Raw genomic sequence first — 20,176 nt, 5'->3', positions numbered from 1 at the left:
GTGGCCCTTATGTTGGCTGTTATGTACCTACACATGTCTTTTATAACCATGATTGTGCAAATTATGCACAGAATCAAAGTATTGGAGAACAAAAGGACATCATTATCTTCATTCAGTGGTATTTGAGAAGCAACACTCAGGTTTGAAGTCCTAACATTTCCTCCCGATGAATGCTCCCTCTAACACAATGAAATACAAAGCAAACATCACACCAATGTCAACGACCTTTGACTTACAAAACCAGAACCAGTCTGATGCAACCAAAAGAAAACCACTTTATTTCTTTTGAATTGTTCACCTCGTGTCCCTCTGCGGCTACCGTATCAGTTTTGGGTAGGACTACATCGTGACCTCTACTGCAGACGGTTGTCGCAACAGCCAATAAGAAGAAGGAGTACTTGATACCAGCAAATCGTCGTTCTAGTTATTCAAACTAATCTGTTCTCTTTACAGCGCATGCGCAGAAGGTTGCGGCATGACACGCGTGTAGAGGAAGTCCAGTGACAGGTCCGGAGCAGCTGCCTTCCCTCGCTCCCCACGGAACCGGATAAACTGTGCTTTATTTATTCACGTTAAAATGTCGTGGCTGTTCGGCTTGAACAAGGGGCAGCCCGAGGGGCCTCCTGGTCTCCCGGTTCAGCCTCCACCGCCTCCTCCGCCGGCCGGAGGCTCCAGCGGCGGAGGAGATAAACCCAAGGACAAATGGAGCAACTTCGATCCCACCGGGCTGGAGCGAGCTGCTCAGGCGGCCAAGGACCTCGACAATTCCCGTAAGTGTTCTGCAGAGCCCGGTAGCTCAATGGAGGTCCCTTTTTTTTTTTATTAGAAACAACATCGCTGCACGAGGAAAGTCGTGATGCTCCAGCGTCCAGCTCCTCTCTAGTTCATGGTGGTGGTCTCCTCAGTGATGTGACAGCTGACATAATGAGGCCCACACTGGAAGCCATACTCTGTATTTATACATTTCCACATGTCCTCTTTGTGAAGCTGCTGGTTGCCTCTGAGGTCGACGCTGTGCCGCTCTCACCTTCATTCAAACTACCAGAGTGGGTTCAAAGGTCACCACCTTGCAATCTGGCTTGCTACACCCAAATTACACTTGTTATTCCGCTTGTTCCACAATACATGTCATTGTTTCTCTCTTGTTCTGTGTTCACAATATAAACGTTTGTCATATCTGCTAAAGTGTGAGGTAGAAAGAGAGCCGTGGCTCATCAGTCATGATTCACAGGCAGACCGTCATGTTACATTGATCAGTTCAGATCTCCATGTTTGAAGTCCCTGTCGTTGCCTCTCATCACGCTACAGGACATGCCAAAGAGGCTCTGGATTTGTCTCGGATGCAGGAGCAGACCACTCAGATGGAGCATCAGAGCAAAGTGAAGGTACAGTTGAAACAGGCATACTCGGTCTGCTGCAGGATGTTTGCCAGTGCTAATTTATATGAATTAAAACCACAGGTCCTTTAATCACAAGGTTGGTGGTTCAATCCCCGGTTCCTCCTTACCTCATTTTGAAGTGTCCTTAAGCGACACACTGAACCCTAAGTTGCTCCCTGGACGTTTTATAGCAGCTCTATGACTCCTAAAAACACTTAGGATGGATTTAATGCAGAGGTCAAATTTAATGAATGCAATCTATCTGTAGTTTGTTTTTTTAGAGAGTTGTGTTCAGTGTGAATACTTCCCATCTCAATTTTTAGTCTTTGCTGCAGTTTGAACATCAGAATTGTCAGAGACACAGCCAGTCGAGTATGAGTAATATTAAGACAACTTTTCATCAGTTTTTAAATAGTTTCTTTTGTCGCTGCAGTTTATCATCTGAAGGTTAAACATTTTAAGCAAATGAAGAGTAGAAAAAGCAGTAAATATTGCACATTATTAACTAGGTCCAATTAATATCAGTTAGAGCTTTTTCTTTGTTCTGCATCCACATAAAACCAGATTAGATTTCTCAAGTTAAAGATTACTTCACATGGTATTGTTGATGATGTGTTTTTCCTTCTATCTATTTGAGGACTTTCAAAGCACAACCTATTCAATCTTGCGGTCGGAATGGATTTGAATTTTCAACAGTATGTTACTTGGGTTTAATACATTTTTGTCATCCTTTTGTGCGCCTCTCTTTTAGGAGTATGAAGCGGCAGTTGAGCAGCTCAAAGGCGAGCAGATACGAATCCAGGCAGAGGAGAGGAGGAAAACTGTTAATGAGGAGACCAGGCAGCATCAAGCGGTGAGGACAGAAATGCTTTTCCTTTTTTCTTTTAGTATTTTAGGAACTTTAGGAAGTATGCTGCAGCAATTAAAAGGAACATTTTGAGTTGTACGGTTACAGCTGGTTGTTTTCTGCCTCTTTACAGAGAGCTCAGTTTCAAGATAAGCTGGCCAGGCAGCGATATGAGGACCAACTACGGCAACAGGTGAGGTTATCTCCTAAATTTCAAGTATAAACTGCATTAAAATGAGACGCAGTACCAACATTTTTTTCCTTTTTGTTTCAATAGCAAACCCTGAACGAGGAAAACCTTCGCAGACAGGAGGAGTCGGTTCAGAAACAGGAGGCCATGAGGAAATGTACTAGACTTCACCACTGACTGAGGCTCTTATTGAAGCTTTTGGAGGTGTTGAGCGGTGGTTAATATGTATTTCTTTATGTGTCTTGGTTTTTATAGCGACGATACAGCACGAGATGGAGCTGAGGCACAAGAATGAGCTTCTGCGTATAGAGGCCGAGACGAAAGCACGGGCCCGCGTAGAGCGAGAGAACGCCGATATAATCCGCGAGCAAATCCGTCTGAAGGCTGCAGAGCACAGACAGACTGTCCTGGAGTCCATAAAGTAAGACACACTGACATTTAAAACTACAGTTTACATGATGGTGAGGATTAGATAAGTGTATGGATGGTTCTTGGTGTCCTGAATCATGCAATGAGCCGTTGCAATTAGTTGGAACTAAACGTGTTAAGAAAGTATTTAAAATAAATACCAGTATACGACATACGAGCAATTTTCCCTCAGGATATTTTGGAAGGTATTCATTCTGTTTGTTAAATAAATGGTAATTTGACAGTTGCATCGTGTAAATGCCCAAAAGGCATTCTGACAGTTGATGTATGTTTGCTTTTAGGACTGCAGGTGCTGTGTTTGGAGAAGGATTCAGGGCCTTTGTGTCAGACTGGGACAAAGTGACAGCCACGGTGAGTCCTCTCTTTCCATCCACAATCAATTTAGTGAATGAAATTAATAAATTAATACATTTTCCACGGACTGTGCAACTAAATGATTTCTCCGAGACATTTTTCGTCTGCAAAATAAAAGTAAATTAGGTATAAAAAAATCCCACCAAGAAAAAAAGCCAAAATGGTATATAATAATAAAATCCTTTTTTTTATACACATAATACCATGTGCCAGTATTACACCATTGATGACCTCCTGTATAGACAAAGGGTAACCATTTACTTCCATATATTTAAATGTTTGAACTGTCAGTGAGGGCAAACCTGAAAGGGCTTGAGGTTGAGCTGTTTTAACTGATTCTCACAGCAAACACTGTACTTGTTTCATCCCATCACCAGGTTGCAGGACTGACCCTTTTAGCTGTGGGAGTGTATTCGGCCCGAAATGCCACAGGGGTGGCGGGACGTTACATTGAGGCCAGGCTCGGGAAGCCGTCACTGGTGCGGGAAACGTCTCGGTTCACCGTCGGGGAGGCAATCAAGCATCCAGTAAAGGTAGCTAATTAGCGATTGATCCTTTACTTATTTTATTAAGTGCAGACTATAATACGCTAATTATACTTTTTTTGTGATCGATTCAGACGGCCAAACGGCTGAAGAGCAAACCTCAGGATGCCCTCGAGGGAGTTGTGCTCAGTGTAAGTGGACATCAAAGTCTTCACAAACGATGAATCCAACATGACATTTTTTTAAATACTGATTCCACTTCTTATAAATGCATTTTTCTATCTCTTAGCCTTCCTTGGAAGAGCGTGTGCGTGATATCGCCATAGCAACAAGAAACACGAGGCAGAACAACGGCCTCTACAGGAATATCCTCATGTATGGCCCTCCAGGAACGGGCAAAACTCTCTTTGCTAAGGTATACCTGGGGACTGAACAATGACTGATATAAACAGTTACATATACAGAAAATGATGCTTTTTCTAACGGTGAATCATTTCTTTTTCTATTGAGTAGAAGCTGGCAGTGCATTCTGGGATGGACTATGCAATTATGACTGGTGGTGACGTGGCACCCATGGGCCGTGATGGTGTGACAGCCATGCACAAAGTGTTTGACTGGGCTGGCACAAGTCGGCGCGGGTAGGCTACTTGATATTAATTTACAAACATACAAACCGCAATACTGTCCAGGTATAATATCAACAGATAAAGGTCATCGTGTGTTTTTATCCTCTTACAGACTTCTTCTATTTGTTGATGAAGCTGATGCATTCCTTCGCAAGAGATCAACTGTAAGTCTGCATGTATTTAATTTTCCAGAAACCATGTTTTTCTTAAAAAACTTATTTTCCTACCATTTGAAATTCCCCTTAACATGAATATCTGCTCTTGTTCTTTTGTAGGAGAAGATCAGTGAGGACCTTAGAGCCACTTTGAATGCATTCTTGTATCGTACTGGAGAGCAGAGCAACAAGTAAAAATATATTTACATTTTTACAAATTAAACCTTAAATGTGTGGAATTGTTCACTTCATTTTACTTTGCCTATAAAACCTCGCCTACATCTCTAAGCTGCTCGATTTCTGTGTTTTTTTTCTGGCAGGTTCATGCTGGTGTTGGCCAGTAACCAACCAGAGCAGTTTGACTGGGCCATAAACGACCGTATAGACGAAATAGTGAACTTTGCTCTGCCGGGTCCTGATGAGAGGGAGAGGCTGGTGCGGTTGTACTTTGACAAATATGTGCTGGAGCCTGCCACAGGAGGGAGGCAGTGAGTACAATCCTCTGAAACACAGCTGTTTAAAATAAGGGCATCAAACCACCGCACACTAGGGAGGCATACTGAAGCAATTAATTAGGTTCAGTCCACCACGTCCAACCCTTACATGTAGATGTATTTATTCTGAGGGATTTTTGAGGAGATATCATATTTGATGGACGGATCCTTGGCTGAAAGGCTGAGGTTTGTTCTGTTGAGATGAAGAAAAAGCCTGCTGGGTTTCTGGGGCAGGTTGAGCCATGCTGAGGCGTTATTTACATAGGCGTTGGATGTGTAAGGGAGTCTGAAAGGTGGGGAGTAATCAACACACAAACGATGAACTCGGCTTCAAAACACAACAAAGTCAGAATGAAACTGTATTCAGTTGGGTAAACTGTGGGAAAATCATCTACCTTGTCACCCTCTAATCTACCTGTTTGTGTGTTTTTGTGCAGGAGGATGAAGCTGGCACAGTTTGACTATGGGCAAAAGTGCTCTGATATAGCGAAGCGGACAGGAGGCATGTCAGGACGAGAGATCTCTAAGCTGGGTGTGGCCTGGCAGGTACGTTCCCTGTAGTCATTGTGAATCCATAGCTGTAAAAAAAAAAATATCTTGATTTTACGATTCGTTACTTCAAAAATGCTACAAGGTTCTCATTTTGTGAGGTAAATCAATGTATAGAACACATTTGTTGACTCACGTTTTCTTGTAGGCGGCAGCATATTCCTCTGAAGATGGCGTCCTGACAGAGGCTATGATTGATGCTCGAGTGGATGAAGCTGTCAAGCAACACATTCAGAAGATGGACTGGCTGCACGGAGACGAGGAGGCTCAGGCCAAGACCCTCACACCTCCCCTAGCTGGAGCGATGGCCAGTGGGGGCAAAATGGGCTTCAATCTGCCCCTCAGTGAGGCACCTGAGGCACAGGAGGTGATCGCCCCAGTCCTCGAGGTGAAAACAAAACAAGAAGGTGAAGGTATACCACCTCCTTCAGACATAAACAACCAGTCAGCGGAGGGCAAAAGTGCCACCCCAGCTGGACTAGACTGTGAGGATGCTGCCAAAGCTGAGGCTGCGACAGAAGCGGAGAGTTTAGCCACGCCTGCTGCCCCCACTGACGGCGACAGCAAGGTGGAGAAGGAAGATAAAACCGGATCTTCTCCTCCTAAGGATGGAACTCCAGTTTGAGCTGTAGATGCAGAGTGGCCTGGATTAGAAAGATTTGTGTCCTGCTGCTTTAACTAGTCTGTTAGTTTATGTCTTAAAAACTGTTGGACTTTCTTGACAGAAGATGAGTTCAGCAGGTTGGGGCAGATTATCAATTAACTTTACAAAACACAAATAATGCCTGAGACTCTTTGATTCTAATAATATATACAATGTAAAAGTCTAATTTACAGTACGCGTGTCTGTAGTAACAGTATATAAGTGTTGTGAATAGTTGAGGTCTCTGTTGAATGATTAAATGGATTTGTGTTTTTATAAACAAGTTCTTACGTTTTAAGATTACAGTTGCTTTATGATATGATACAACCTGTGGCTTTGATTTGAGTTTTAGACGCTTAAATAATCAAGAAACAGTTAAGTTAAATTTTCTTCCAGTAAGCCACATTTGAACAATGGCATGAACTCTATTAGTATAATCCTACAAACCCCTTATACAATGTAGAGATAAGATCATGAAATGACATAGTCAAGCATTATAAATATATATATTTATTTAATATATATATATTTATTTTATGTATACAGTACCAGTCAAAAGTTTGGACACAGCATCTCATTCAACTACTTTGAAGAATCTAAAATATAAAACATATTCTGGTTTGTTGAGCATTTGTTTGTTTACCACATAATTCCATATGTGTTCCTTCATTGTTTGGATGTCTTCAATATTAATCTACAATGTAGAAAATAAAAATAAAGAAAAACCATTGAATGAGAAGGTGTGTCCAAACTTTTGACTGGTACTGTATATATATTTATTTTATATATATATATATATATTTACATTATATATATATATATTATTTTTTTATATATTTATATTATACATCATTTATTTTATATATATATATATATATATTTTTTAAAGCAACACAATACATAACGGTAGAGGTACAAGCAGAGAGGAGGGGTTAAAATTGGATGAGTCATGAGATCCTGTCCTATAGGAAGCCACGTGGAATTTCAATCTTTCACAGTAATGGCTGAGGGCTTCAGGAAGCTTCTTCTGCAAAGCAAAGTCAAGGGCATAGAATGTCCTTGACTTTAAATAGGCCCCATGATAAAGCTGCCTATAAGACATTATAGGATGCCTTCAGTTACAATGTACACATGTACTATGTTCAAGTTCACATACATAACCCAACAATTTGTAATTTAACTCAGCATGATAAAAAAAGGAACATCCAACAGCTGCTTTGAAAAGCAATTAAATGCAAGATGAAAAACTCCTTCAATGAAAAACCTTAAAGTGGTATTCAGTGGAGGTAATCTAACTTTAGAGTTTCCTTCTTAAAGGATAACTTTGCTGATTTTAACCATCAGAGTCTGTTTACAGGTCTTGGGGAGAACTACTACATATGGAAAAAAAAAAGTAGCATTTTTATAGCTCTAGAGGGATCTGCCGGATATCAGATAAATTACCTCAAGTGATGTCACTTGAGTCAGCCTCGGTTGGGCCTGAAGACTACAAGTTGGAAAGAAGTGAGTTTACCAGATCTCTGTAGACCGGTTCAAGGCGAAATTTGCCTCTACTGGCATAGCACACCAAAATCTTCAACTGGGCTGTTGGATTTTGTCAGACACGTTGCATTGTGGGTAATTTAGGTGCAAGGTTTTGAAAAGGACAAACAATAGAAGTTCTGCTTGATCAATACTAATACTTCATTCTTAAAAAGCACAAAGGCCCCCAAAAAATATTAAAAACAAAGTATATTTGGACTCAATCAGACCTTCAACGACTGTCTGGTTACTGAAAAGAAAACACCACACACAGTAACTGTTGAATGTATTCCTAATTTATATCTTCAAGTGTCATTACATTATGGCAAAGATCTTGATTGATGTGCAGCATGTTTCCTGAGTCCTTCCTGAGTTTTGGATGTAACTTCCTCACCGACTCCGTTGTGTTACTGAATTTGGGCATCCATGACCAGAAACCCAAACCTGGAAAGACAGACATGCTAACTGGGCTGTGAAAGGCTCCTAAATTTTTGTTTTTGTATTTGCAAGGGGAAGGGATAAATTACATGAAGTTAGTGAAGTGAGTCTGGAGGTAGTGAAAAATCTGAATAGTAGAGTTAAAGAAAAAAAACATCTAATTACGATGACATGACAAAGAAATACATGGATTAAGGTGAGACTACATGTGAGCCTGGATTGTGTTCAGTACATTTACAATACAAATGCTGATGGGTGAAGTGTGAGGAAAGAGATTCATGTAATTACTCAGACAAGCTATTATCACAACAAAAGATGAATGGGAGGGAAGTCAGGCACCTGAGAAGCCATTTCTTTCAATGACACCTTCCTATACCCAACACAAAACACTTTTTTTCAAAAGGCTGAAAGGTAAACTGCAGTGTTCAATCTGTAACCTTTGACAACAGAGTCACCTGGAATAAACAGTTTGTCCCAGAATGGTCCTAATTTTCATAAATACACCAAAAGCAACACAATTTTTTTTCTGTTTTACTTAAGTTTTGAGGGTTAAGATTTGTAAAATTAGTTTAGGTAAAATTAGGGTTAGGTTTTCTTCTGTCGATACATCACAGGCCAGAACAGAACCTTTATTGTACAGCAAAGAATGAATGTGCTGTGACATCAGGCTGGAAACTTTCACTTACAAGAATGTTATAGCTTAATTATATAACATGTTATGTACTTTATAATCACTGCGAAGTTCCATTATATAGCAACCCCTAAGCTTCCCCCACATGCAAGTTTAGTTTCAGTTGACTTTACTCACCATTCATATGGTTTTCTCTCCTATATTTGAGCCGTGAGTGCCAAATCCTTTCCAGCCACTGCAAGAGGAAGCTGATGCAGAGACCCAAGAGCAGTCCCCCTATCACGTTCATCTCCTGCCAGGTCATGATGTCACTTAAAACGTGGTTTTCTATGGAATCCACCACGGACTGGGCCCCATTATATGTAACGACATGATATACTTGATGCCTGAAACAGACAGTGGTGGAAGATTAGCACAGTAAAGACAAAAATAAACCCATGATGAAAGACATAGGTTTTAAGCTCATACCAAAAATCTTATATATTCACACACCCTTGTACAATCTACTCGTAGTTTTAGTAGAAAAACTGTTTGTGTTTTTTTGGTTTAAAATGATGTATTTCTAAAAAGTACAATTTTCAGAATTGAAGTGAATCAGCCTTGTGTGCTATGTAATACAGCATTTTTAATCAGATACATTTTACATGAGTTTTATGAGCCTAAGAAAGACATTTTTTTTGATCTATAATAACACATGTAATCTTTCATCTCCTACACAGGATAACCCACAGGAAATTGATTAGCACAGTGGCAAGCCACCCTGATCCGCGTGATCAATTAAATCACTAAATACAGCCTTAACAGAAGCAAAAATAAATGAAAATATTAGCTTTTTCAGTGATGATTAATGTTTTTGGCCAATCTCTGCTATAATTCACTGAGTGAAAACGTGTGTGTGTCTAAATGTATTTGTATATATTTATATATTCCACAGTCTTATAAATATTGGGAATACAAAAGTACTAAAACTGAGAGTGGCTTATAGCATTACTGATACATTAGTGCATCTCTAGTTGCAGGTTTCCACCATATTGACCACAGAACTAGCGTTACTCCACTGTGTGTAACAGCAGGACAGATACTCAACTGCTGACCCCTGGCGTTTGAAAGGTCATGGGTTAAAACAAACACCACCTGAAGTCAGAGAAACGTGTTGGTGATACGTGCTCCATCAGCAGCACACAGCCTAAACATCTCTTTGTCACACAGAGAGGGACTTACTCACTGAAAATGTATATTCTGAGCTGTAAGCCATGACACAAATACCTAGGGTTCATTATGAGAAGTCATAAGTACATTTGCTGTGTGAATTCAGCTTTATTGAGCCTGTCCGGAGCTCACTGTTTACTTGGATTAACAGCAACTCCCAGCAGCCATTTAAATAAATTTAAGGACTATGGGCGTCCAGTTTGTCTCACTCACTCACTCACAGTACACATAATCAGGTCTCGTGCTCTACAGCTGGGTTGTATTTTACCTTCCGCAGGTGCAGGCGCAGACACCGTCCTCCCCTCGCACCAACGGGAGGATGAAGTTGTGCACACGGTCAAAAAACGCGTTCATGTCCGTCAGAAAAGTCCGTCTGGATCCAAACAAAAAAACAAAAGTAAGCTGAGACAGATTAACGCTGCTACTATTCAAAGCCCCTTTTGGGAGACAACACGTGTGTCTGAATGACATTACCGCTCTCAGAGACCGCATGAAAGGAGTCCTCCCGGTGTCTGTCCCTCGGTCCTCCCGGTGTCTGTCCCTCGGTCCTCCCGGTGTCTGTCCCTCGGTCCTCCGCTACGCAGCACCGCTGGGGAGTCGGTGATGGATTTGCCCAGTCTCAGGTATCAACAAAACATTGTTTGTTTTCTGCTCACAATGAACCTAATGAGTTGTCATGGTAGCTTTTTAGTCGTAACCATAACGTTATAGCCGTCACAAATGTTTAAATTCGAAATAAAGTCTAAAACCTATTTTTAAAGTAAAATGTCAAATCGCGTTTAACATTTTTACTTTTTTTTTTTTCAAGGTTACTATTATTTTAAACATATTGACGTGAAATATGAAATAATCGAAGTTGCCATTGATTCCTCCACAAAGAGGTGTTTTACAGCTAAATAAAACAGCGCTTCTATCTGCTATATAAGCGACTATAGTTTGCTTGGGTGGTTAATTGATGTAAATGAAAGCCAATAGTGAAATTGCTAATAACAATAGTCATTTTACATCTTACATGAAAGCACCATGAACTAATGCAATAAATATCACGAAGCGAATAAAGAGACTTTACATGTTTCTTAGAGATGTTTCTTTCTTTAGAGGATTCATATGTACATACAGAAAAATCAGGCACTCTGAGCAGAGCTCGCATTTTGCAAATAATTACAATGCTTGAATTCTTTAACATTTACAAAAGAGAAAAAAATAATAAGTACTATGCCCTGAAAGACAGCATATCCGAGTTTAAATATGAATCAACACAATATATTGGAAACACACAGGCGGAGAGCCTCAGAGAGGTCTAGGTTTGGTTATTCATTATTAGCCCATCCACTTTAACTTAATTCAAACTAATCTACAACACATGGTTGCACAAAAAAAACAAAAAACACTCATTCAGTTCAATTAATTCTCCTGCCTACCCAAAGAAACCCCATTTACACTGTCCCAAGTTAGGAATAAAAATTTGACATATATGCTCAAATGAAATACAATAATATATCTGGAGAAAACTCCAATCAGCATTAATATGCTGTACTGAACAAAAACAGAGTGACTGGTAAAGCAGTTGTTGCATCAGGGGTGGGGGTGTTATGGCTCTCCCTGAGGAGACATGGTTGAGTGATTTCACTGAACTGGGATGGAGGGAGGACCTTGGCCTGACCTTGATCCGGAGAAATAAAGGCAGAGTGAGAGCAGCGAGTCCGTCCTCTGCATAGAGGAAAAAACTCATCATCGCCAATATGTCCAACAGCAGCCATTTGTTAGGTCCTGACCCAAAGCTGTGTGTGTAATTTGGCTGTGTAGGCACACAATGTGTATGTACGGTTTTGTAGATGACCGAGGAGTAAGAAGTGCGTGTGTGTGTGTGTGTGTGTGTCTCCATATACTACTGTTTGATTGCTTGTGATCCGGGTCTGTGTTTATTGCAAATTTCTATTGTGTATCAGTAGAAACAGACAGTGTGAAGAAAAGGCCTGTTGCTCTTCTCCTCAAACTCCTGTATCAGCTCATCCATTTCATCCTCCATGTCGTCAGTGTGCTGGATCTGCAGGGGTGGAGGAGGAACGCGTTAGAACACAACTCATTTGCACCGATCAATTCAATATCAATCTGCAAACCAGCTGATTTATTTTATTTTATTCTATAGCACCCTTTTGTAGCATTGGCAGCATTTCCATTATGTGACCACTGAACCCCCAATTTTGGAAATGTAGTTGATTGCAGATTATGGCTACCTAATGACCATTTTATTCATATTACTTTCCTGTATAGATTTTAATGCATCATTTTTCATAATTAACCACAGTGTCATAAATGACTTTGGTAACAGAATGTTTGTTGTACTCTGCCCTCAGTGTGTCCAACAGCAGTTAAGATTCCCAGCAGGAGACACTCACACATTGACACAGCTCACAGATGAGGAAGGCGCCCAGCGTGGCTTCCTCGTGGTTATCCTGAATGTCTACATTGATGACGTGCACAGGCTGTAGAGTCTCCTGTTCTCTTGAATTCAGATCTGGATGAAACAGATGAAAGAGACATTGTGTGCCACACAGTCAGAAGTGTTGGGAGTGAAAATTTGGCCTGCATACAAAATTATTTTGGGGCAAAAATGTGAGAATGTTGTAGTAACAAATCAGTACTTGGAAGAGGCTCTGAAATATCAACTTTATTCTCTCAGTATTTAAACATTTCTTATTAGAAGCCTCACCCTCCAGCACTTGGTCATAGACTCTCTCTTCGCAGGTGATGACCAGATCAAAATTGTCCTTGCAGTTTTGAAAGCGCTCCGGCTTTGATTTGATGCGCTTGTTGCGGTCCAGCATGTGTAGGATGCCGTTCTGTGTGTATCTGAAGAGTTAGGAGGTCAAGGAACAAAGCAGGAGCGAGAGATACACTTCCATGGTAATACAACTTTATCAACTCATAACGCTGTCAGAGATGGGAATTGAATAAATGGAAGACTGAAAAATCCTATCAACCCAGATAGACTGAAACTGAAATAGTAAGATATACATGACTGAATGAGACTGCTTGTTTTGTTTGCATTGTGGGGGAAATACTTCAATGGTATCAAGTATTTGATTTAGACGAACTGCAGCACCCTCTAGTGTTGACTGGAAAAACTACCGCATATGGCATTTCAAGGCGATGCCCAGTAAAATGTTCAACTTTTATGATGTTATCCACAAACCATTCTGATATTGGCCAGCAGACATTTGTTGTCCTTAATACAGATGTTGTATTCTGTCCAATATTCCTTCATGTTTCTAAAATTAGTCTATGTTGCTCTGTCACTACATGGCCATACTGCAAGACATTGCCAAATATATTAATAAAAAAAGACCAACCACCATGGTGAATTGTCCGCAATAGTGCACTATATTTTAAGAAATCCATGCAAAGTTGCAAGAATACAACAAATAATTGCAGTAATAGTTGCAAAGAGGCATCATGTACATCATCTATTCATAATACATTCGGATTTTAAAAAGGAAGCTAGTTTACAATTCAGTACAGACAACCTACCGTGGGTTGGCAAAATGTACACCTGCAATACAGTCATATCAGCAAGTAGAACTTTGATTAAACACATCTGTCTTACTTTTAAACCACGATTTCCACAAAGACTATTTAACCTAAGAATAGTCCTACAATTCACCTATTCTTTAATGAGACGAAGCAATTACCTGAAGAAAAATGAGCTAAAAGAAGCCTTAAAATATTCAAGGGGAGCAGTTTTAACATTAAACTGCTAATAGAAAACATGGGTTCTTTGAATTGTATCAACCAAAAAAGTACCACCAGTCAGTACTTATTGACAAAAACAATAAGTTTGATTAACACGTTTCTGAGACAATTGATGTACGTGGAAAGAAAATGCGGTTGAAATCACTCACTATTACAATGTTTATGACTCAATCTCCAACAAATTACAGGCTTCTTGATGTTTGTGTTGACAAACTTTGGTAAATGCCCTGTTTCAGTCTGTTGTCTTCTTGTCACCACTGTTTATCTTTGCTAATAGAGTTCTCCTGTGGTTAGATTTCTGCTTACGTTCACCCTTCGGTTTTACAAAATTAATTACTGATGCACCAGCAGGTAAGTTTAACAATAACAGAAATTAACAAGTGAACCTGTAAATGTTCTGTCTAGCGACCTGTTGTTACTCAAACTGCAAAAATATCAGTTTTAATGATGGGGAAAAGATTTACGTATTGAAAACAGGGAAACTACACTTGCAGGGAAGAACAGTGGTAACATGAAAACCCCTACAAATAAATACATTTAACAATGTAAACTAGGGTTTTAAAAGTGAGTATCAGTCGAAATCTGATTGCCTCATGAAAAACGTATGATCTTAACCAATTTTTACTTACTGTTGTATTGCAATGTGCACCCCTGTATATCATGGGTTTAATAAAGCATACATCCTCAACACATTTTTAAATCCCTGCATGTGATTTACTCATCGTTGCAGTCCCATCTGCTGTGCCGTTCAAACACCATCCCTAATATCTAAACACCTTACGTGTACCGGTACATGGGCCATGTCTGCGTGTGTGGAAATGTGAGTGAGAAGGGGATACAGTTCCTTGTCCTTGCGGACCAAGTCGTTGTACATCTGTATATATGTCGTTTTGAAGTCATACACATTTGGTTTATCCGGGGCAGGACCGGGTAACTTCACATGAGACCCTGTCCCAAATGAACGCACATCAAATCCACGTTTGCTGCAAAGATGAAAAAGGACAAGAAATGGAAATTAAATACCACATCTGGAATAAAAATTGGACACAAGAAAACATTAGATAGGAGCAGAATACAGTCCTCAGCGTCAGTATTAAGTAAAAGGGTAACCAATAAAGTCAGATTTTCAAATTGCCTCCTCAGTAAGACAATATTTAAATTAAATATATAACATGGTCCTGTTTTATGCCACAGGCTGAAGTAAGAAATCATTGAACGCCCAAAGTGCATAGGGCCATTTTACCTCGTCGCCACTACATAAAAGATTAACTTTATACGTAATATAGAAAAATTCTTCAGCAAAAAAAAAAAAAAAAAAAAAAAGAAGTTGTTTGCAGTTCCCCGGATGCCATCTTCATCTGCTTTCCAATAAGAAAAACAATCTGCCATTAGGGAGTGAGATGTGAACATGTGACATGTCTGACAGTCCCAAACCAGCACACACCTCTGGCTCTAACGCTAATAAACCTACGTAACCTCTCTACATGGTGTTTGTGTGTGTGTGTGTGTGTGTGTGTGACTAAGGGATCTGATCTGAAGTTGCACAAGCTGCAGCTGCTCCCTTCCGGACTGTTCCCTAAAGGGGGCGCTCCAGCCAACATGTGGGAGAAAAAAATAAATAAAAAACACACAACTTGGGGCCGGTACACTGAAAACCTTCAATCTGTATAAAAACTAAATCTGTGTGAGTATTTACTTCAGGCGACCCCAGAACCTGAAACCTAGTGAGGAACCAGCGTTCAGAGCAGGACGAGGCGCCGGTGCGACGCCCGAAAGGAGCGCGTCCATTGTTAGCCGCGCTGAGGCCCGACGGACCGGCTCACACACGGCTCCACCCCGCACAGACTGGGTTCACTTCACGGTGGTTTTTTTTCCTTTTGTTTGTTTGTTTGTGTGCTTCCTCCCGGCGGCTCGTCTTTACCTGAGGATACTGTGCGCTTCCATACTGCGGTTCTGGTTGCTCGAGCACACCACCGCTACACGCAGCGGGTGGCTCGGCATCGCGACTCTCCGGCTGAATACTAACCGATACAATCTGTCAGAAACTAAACAGATGTGGTTTGAGCGATAGGTGTGAGGAAACAACAAACGAGACGGACCCCTTTTGATACACTGAATAAGAGAAAACGTTTCGAGTACAAATACTGTGCGAATTGCTCGTCTTCTTGTGATGCAGGAAGTTAAAATGGCGGCGGCGCGTTGGGGAGCTACGGCTTTATGAGGTGATGTCATTTGTAGGCGGAGTCTCCTACTTGTCAGGAGATGACGTAGGTGTGACGTCGATAAATATAAAGGCTGTGGCCATGAGAACACACTTTTTAGGAGCCCGTTGGGATTCCTAATCAAACGCAGTGAAGGATGAGAGAAGAAAATACTGAACCAGCTGGAACAATATAGTGCAAAATGCAAATTACATCATAAGAATTAGAATACTTTAGATATTATAATGTCTTTTTTATATATACAGTACCAGTCAAAAGTTTGGACACACCTTCTCATTCAATGGTTTTTCTTTATTTTTATTTTATATTTTTTTTCTACATTGTAGATTAATATTGAAGACATCCAAACTATGAATGAACACATATGGAATTATGTGGTAAACAAACAAATGCTCAACGAACCAGAATATGTTTTATATTTTAGATTCTTCAAAGTAGTTGAATGAGAAGGTGTGTCCAAACTTTTGACTGGTACTGTACATATATATATATATATCTTAGATTCATTTGAAAAAATATACATAAAGAACTATGAAAAATAATAGGTAATATATGTGCATTACAATAACCTCTTAACTAATACAAGTTGACAATGTGTTTACAGGGTTGTAGACATAGGGTGTACACAATATGCTATTTTTGATAATATATATTTTCCCCTTCCATTTGTGTTCAATACCAACATTTTGGTGTTTAGTTTGCGTTAGTATCTTTATCCATAATTCAGTAGTATTAGTAGAAAAAGTAGAAGTGAAAAGAAAACTGCATGCTTCTCTTTCAAATAATAAAATCTACGTCCTTGATTTTGATGAGGTTGTCTATATCCCCAGCATTCATGTGGATGTTACTGCATCTGCACAGTATGTTATGGCAGTATTGTTTTTTTGTTTTTTGTTTAACTATGTCATATTGTGCTTTCGGTGTGTAGATTCTTCCCACTGGACTTATTCATTGTTTCATCTTATCTAGAGCTGAGCTCTATGATGATGCATATCTTGACATTACATCCTTTTCAAACAACTATACATATCAGTTTAACCATCCAGAAACACACAGACCTCGGGTCAAGCCCCAGTGACTGACCTGCATCAGACAGCTATAAGGAGGGTTCGTGTTTATACAGTGCATATATTTTGAATTCCTGTCTGTTGATGATCCTTGAAACTTGTCCAGGGATGTGAAACAAGGAGAAAAACAAGGACAGCTGTAAAGTATTACAAATTACCTCATGGTACTTTATTGACTGACAGCAGGACATAAATTCATTCTAACTCAAGATGTTTGGCACAGTAGAGATTGTACACCAGATTGTATTGCCCTTCACAAAATGGTACAAATACATAGGCAGACTTAAAAGCTAAAATAGATGATGGGATGGTTTTAGTCAAGTGGAGAAAAAATTAATTCAGTAAAGTTTTATTTTCCTGTGTCACAGCAAGGACAGCACATGTCTGGACACTTCACGGGTTGCACATTTAGCAAAAACTGTTGTTTCTGATGCACTAAAAGCCATTTCATCCATTCGTTAATTGTATTGCTGTATAAAATGCTGCCAGCATACAGATTGACAAACTCAATCACAGACAACCTTGAACAAAAACATAACACAGTAAACTACTGTATGGTAGTTAATGCAGTTTATCAGTACTTTTGGTTTAGTGCGTCCTCGCAGAGGTTGACAAGACGTGTTAATTGCAGAGCCACAGTAGTTTGTGCTTAATTTCAGTCATAACAGGTTGTGTATATCAGTATGTGGCTGATTGGAAAGTAAATATTATTGACAGTGAGTGGCTATGAATGTGGGATTAGATATGGTCATCATGGATGTTAAATGTACGCTGTGTTATTTAACAGTGCATCTTGGATTCAGTGTCACATCAGTGACGTGAGTGGGTGCGGTAGGAGTATGTGTGCTGTGTCGTGGGGCTCATGATGTTTTCTGTGATGTATGCCACCAGCAAGCAGATGATGACCAGCATCACGCAAATAGCTCCCCCAACCGTTGTCATGGCGATCACAATGTCCTGCATCCCAGACGGCGGCAGGGTAAACTCAACACATTCCCGCTGGTCTGCCTTTGGAGCTGCATTGGAGCGGACCAGGTTTCGCAGGCAGATGCGGTAGGGGATGTTCTCATGCAGCTCAGTCAGGAGGAAGTCCCTGCAGCTGGACCCAAGATGGACACCAGCACACTCAAACTGAGTGTAGCTTCCATTCCACCAGCAGCTTAACTCGTAGCCTCCCCGCCTGTGGCGTCGGCCACTGAAAACAGTGTTTGATATTTGAGTTTCCTCTTTTGTTAAATTTGTCCCTGGATACCCACTGCTCTTCTGAGCAGCTGCAGTCTCTTTTGTCTTTATGTCTCGTCCGGTAGTGGAGGACTCACCCTCACGGGTCCACTGTAACAGTACGCTGCCATTGGAAAGAATATTTGCCACCAGATTCCCCAATGACACCACTGTCCTGCAGTCTCCCTTACGACACTTGTACCCAAACAGTGTGTGTCGAAAACACAGCTGCCCCCCAATGCCTCCCTCAATCACTCGGTAGGCACACAGTGGTGCCGCCCCTTCCTCCGGGCTCCAGGTCGGTGCCCAACCAGATCTTTCAGATATCACATTAGTAATATCGCTGTTGTTGAAAGAGAAGCTATTCACCTGACCTGTTACCTCTTTTCGCTTTAGTGATGGCCTACTTTTATAGTGGTGATTGCCAGAGCTAGAACTAATGTTGGTCTGTTTTAGCCAGTTTTGGGTCCCCAAATCATTCCTGCCAGCAGCCTCTGATGGGGATGGTGTTGTTGTTGTTGATGATGCAGAGCTGCTCCGATGAAATCTTCTGGTCCCAGCTGTCTGCTGTAATGTGCAGAGCAGTAGTGCCGATAAGGCGAGCAGTGATGGTCGTTGTTGGCTTTTCATCTCAAGTCGAATTCTTTTCTCTCACAGTGGATCAGACGGGCGATGGTACAGAGGCAGGCTGGTGTCCGCCATAAGATCAGCCCTGCCTCAGTTCACACGACGAAATCCGTGTGAAACAGGACAGCTCGTCCACAAGGAGCGGGGATGCATCTGCGACAGAAATAACATTTAGTCATGCGGCCGGCCTGTCAGTAATAGATCCGAGTATGACCTTGGATGAGCTTGCAGGATGAAGTTAATGAAGCATAAACGGTGATACAAGTCGTGCCAGTGCAGCTTTCGACTCACAGGCATTTATAAAAAATAAAAAAAATGACTTACTGGTTTCGGTGGGACGAGAGGACCCGGCTATCGTGCCATCATCAGACCCGCTTCTTCCTGCCCGGGTCGACGTAAAGGCTTTGATGAATGCTGTTCTCGTGTGCACGTAGGGGAGCGCGCGGCGTGGTGTGCTTGGGAGCGTGGGTGCGTGCACAACATATTTGTAGCCATCATCAGTCGGCTGTGAGTCATCATCCCACACTATGCTTCAGGTGTCTGTCAATAAATAGACAAGAAGTAGAGTCCTCTCACCGCTGACGGATGGAGGTTTAAACCTCTGCTGCCCACCCGCAGGTCCCCCGCACCCACAGAGCAGCTTTTAGTTCCACCGGTGCAAATAGCATCTACTTACACACCTCAAACCCATCTCAAAAGAAGATAGCTTTGAAAACATTGAAAGCAATTTTTGTATTCTATAATCATCAATTTTACTTATTTTGCTAACATGGAAAAATCAAAAGAATTAGTGTTGATTCACATCAAAATTGACTCAAAAGGTCACAGCTAACATTTTATGATTGGAGTTTTGAAATGCTTTAGTGTTTGAAAATGGTGTCATGTCATTTATTGATAAGGACTACTGACTTTATTTATGCTTTCTGTAAACTAGAGCAAATTCTGTATTATTTGCCATTGATGGTTGCATCTGATGCGTTTCTGCCCTCACTTTTGGATGCCTGGCATTCGCTGATGCCAATCTTCATTTATACATTTTCATAGTTTATATAGTTTAGTAATACAAATTTGCAAATGGTAGAAATCGACAAGATAAAAATATAGATGCTAAATTCTCTAATTTTCACAACAGGGCTTTCAAACGCAAGATATAAAGTGGTTGCTGCATATTGTTTCATAGGTTAAATCTATTTCAGTAAATTTGTTGTTCATAAGAAGAGGGTGGGGATAGTAGTTTGTGTTGTACTGTATGGAGTTACAGGAGATCTTCAGGTAATTTCATCCACCCCTCTGATGTTGTTAACAGAAACACTTAAAAAGCATATTCACACTATAG

At 40.7% G+C, this 20,176-nt stretch overlaps 4 protein-coding genes across 4 annotated transcripts; 1 reads left to right on the top strand and 3 right to left on the bottom strand.

The window, feature by feature from the left end:
* Positions 1–407: 407 nt before the first annotated feature.
* On the top strand, positions 408–6,857 carry atad3 (ATPase family AAA domain containing 3). Its single transcript, XM_054616487.1, has 16 exons — positions 408–770; positions 1,309–1,385; positions 2,131–2,232; positions 2,360–2,419; positions 2,504–2,573; positions 2,672–2,837; positions 3,127–3,196; positions 3,577–3,732; positions 3,819–3,875; positions 3,974–4,099; positions 4,198–4,322; positions 4,423–4,474; positions 4,586–4,656; positions 4,786–4,953; positions 5,397–5,505; positions 5,657–6,857. Exons 1-16 carry the CDS (start codon positions 578–580, stop codon positions 6,131–6,133), a joined length of 2,079 nt encoding a protein of 692 aa, XP_054472462.1. The 5' UTR covers positions 408–577; the 3' UTR covers positions 6,134–6,857.
* A 1,107-nt stretch (positions 6,858–7,964) lies between these two features.
* On the bottom strand, positions 7,965–10,316 carry LOC129106282 (transmembrane protein 240-like). Its single transcript, XM_054617665.1, has 3 exons — positions 10,219–10,316; positions 8,919–9,127; positions 7,965–8,116 (listed from the first exon to the last, which is right to left on the bottom strand). The coding sequence occupies exons 1-3, from the start codon at positions 10,302–10,304 to the stop codon at positions 7,965–7,967; spliced, it is 447 nt and encodes a 148-aa protein (XP_054473640.1). The 5' UTR covers positions 10,305–10,316.
* Positions 10,317–11,031: 715 nt separating this feature from the next.
* On the bottom strand, positions 11,032–15,921 carry ssu72 (SSU72 homolog, RNA polymerase II CTD phosphatase). The gene is made up of 5 exons (XM_054616512.1): positions 15,625–15,921; positions 14,543–14,686; positions 12,664–12,803; positions 12,350–12,468; positions 11,032–11,997 (listed from the first exon to the last, which is right to left on the bottom strand). Exons 1-5 carry the CDS (start codon positions 15,702–15,704, stop codon positions 11,896–11,898), a joined length of 585 nt encoding a protein of 194 aa, XP_054472487.1. The 5' UTR covers positions 15,705–15,921; the 3' UTR covers positions 11,032–11,895.
* Positions 15,922–17,802: 1,881 nt separating this feature from the next.
* fndc10 (fibronectin type III domain containing 10) lies at positions 17,803–18,915 on the bottom strand. The gene is made up of 3 exons (XM_054617662.1): positions 18,869–18,915; positions 18,308–18,529; positions 17,803–18,187 (listed from the first exon to the last, which is right to left on the bottom strand). The coding sequence occupies exons 1-3, from the start codon at positions 18,913–18,915 to the stop codon at positions 17,803–17,805; spliced, it is 654 nt and encodes a 217-aa protein (XP_054473637.1).
* Between the last annotated feature and the right edge of the window lie 1,261 nt (positions 18,916–20,176).

Source organism: Anoplopoma fimbria, chromosome 17 (genome assembly GCF_027596085.1).
Source record: "Anoplopoma fimbria isolate UVic2021 breed Golden Eagle Sablefish chromosome 17, Afim_UVic_2022, whole genome shotgun sequence".
Classification (NCBI taxonomy): Eukaryota; Metazoa; Chordata; class Actinopteri; order Perciformes; family Anoplopomatidae; genus Anoplopoma; species Anoplopoma fimbria.
This window is presented reverse-complemented; position numbering and strand designations above follow the sequence as displayed.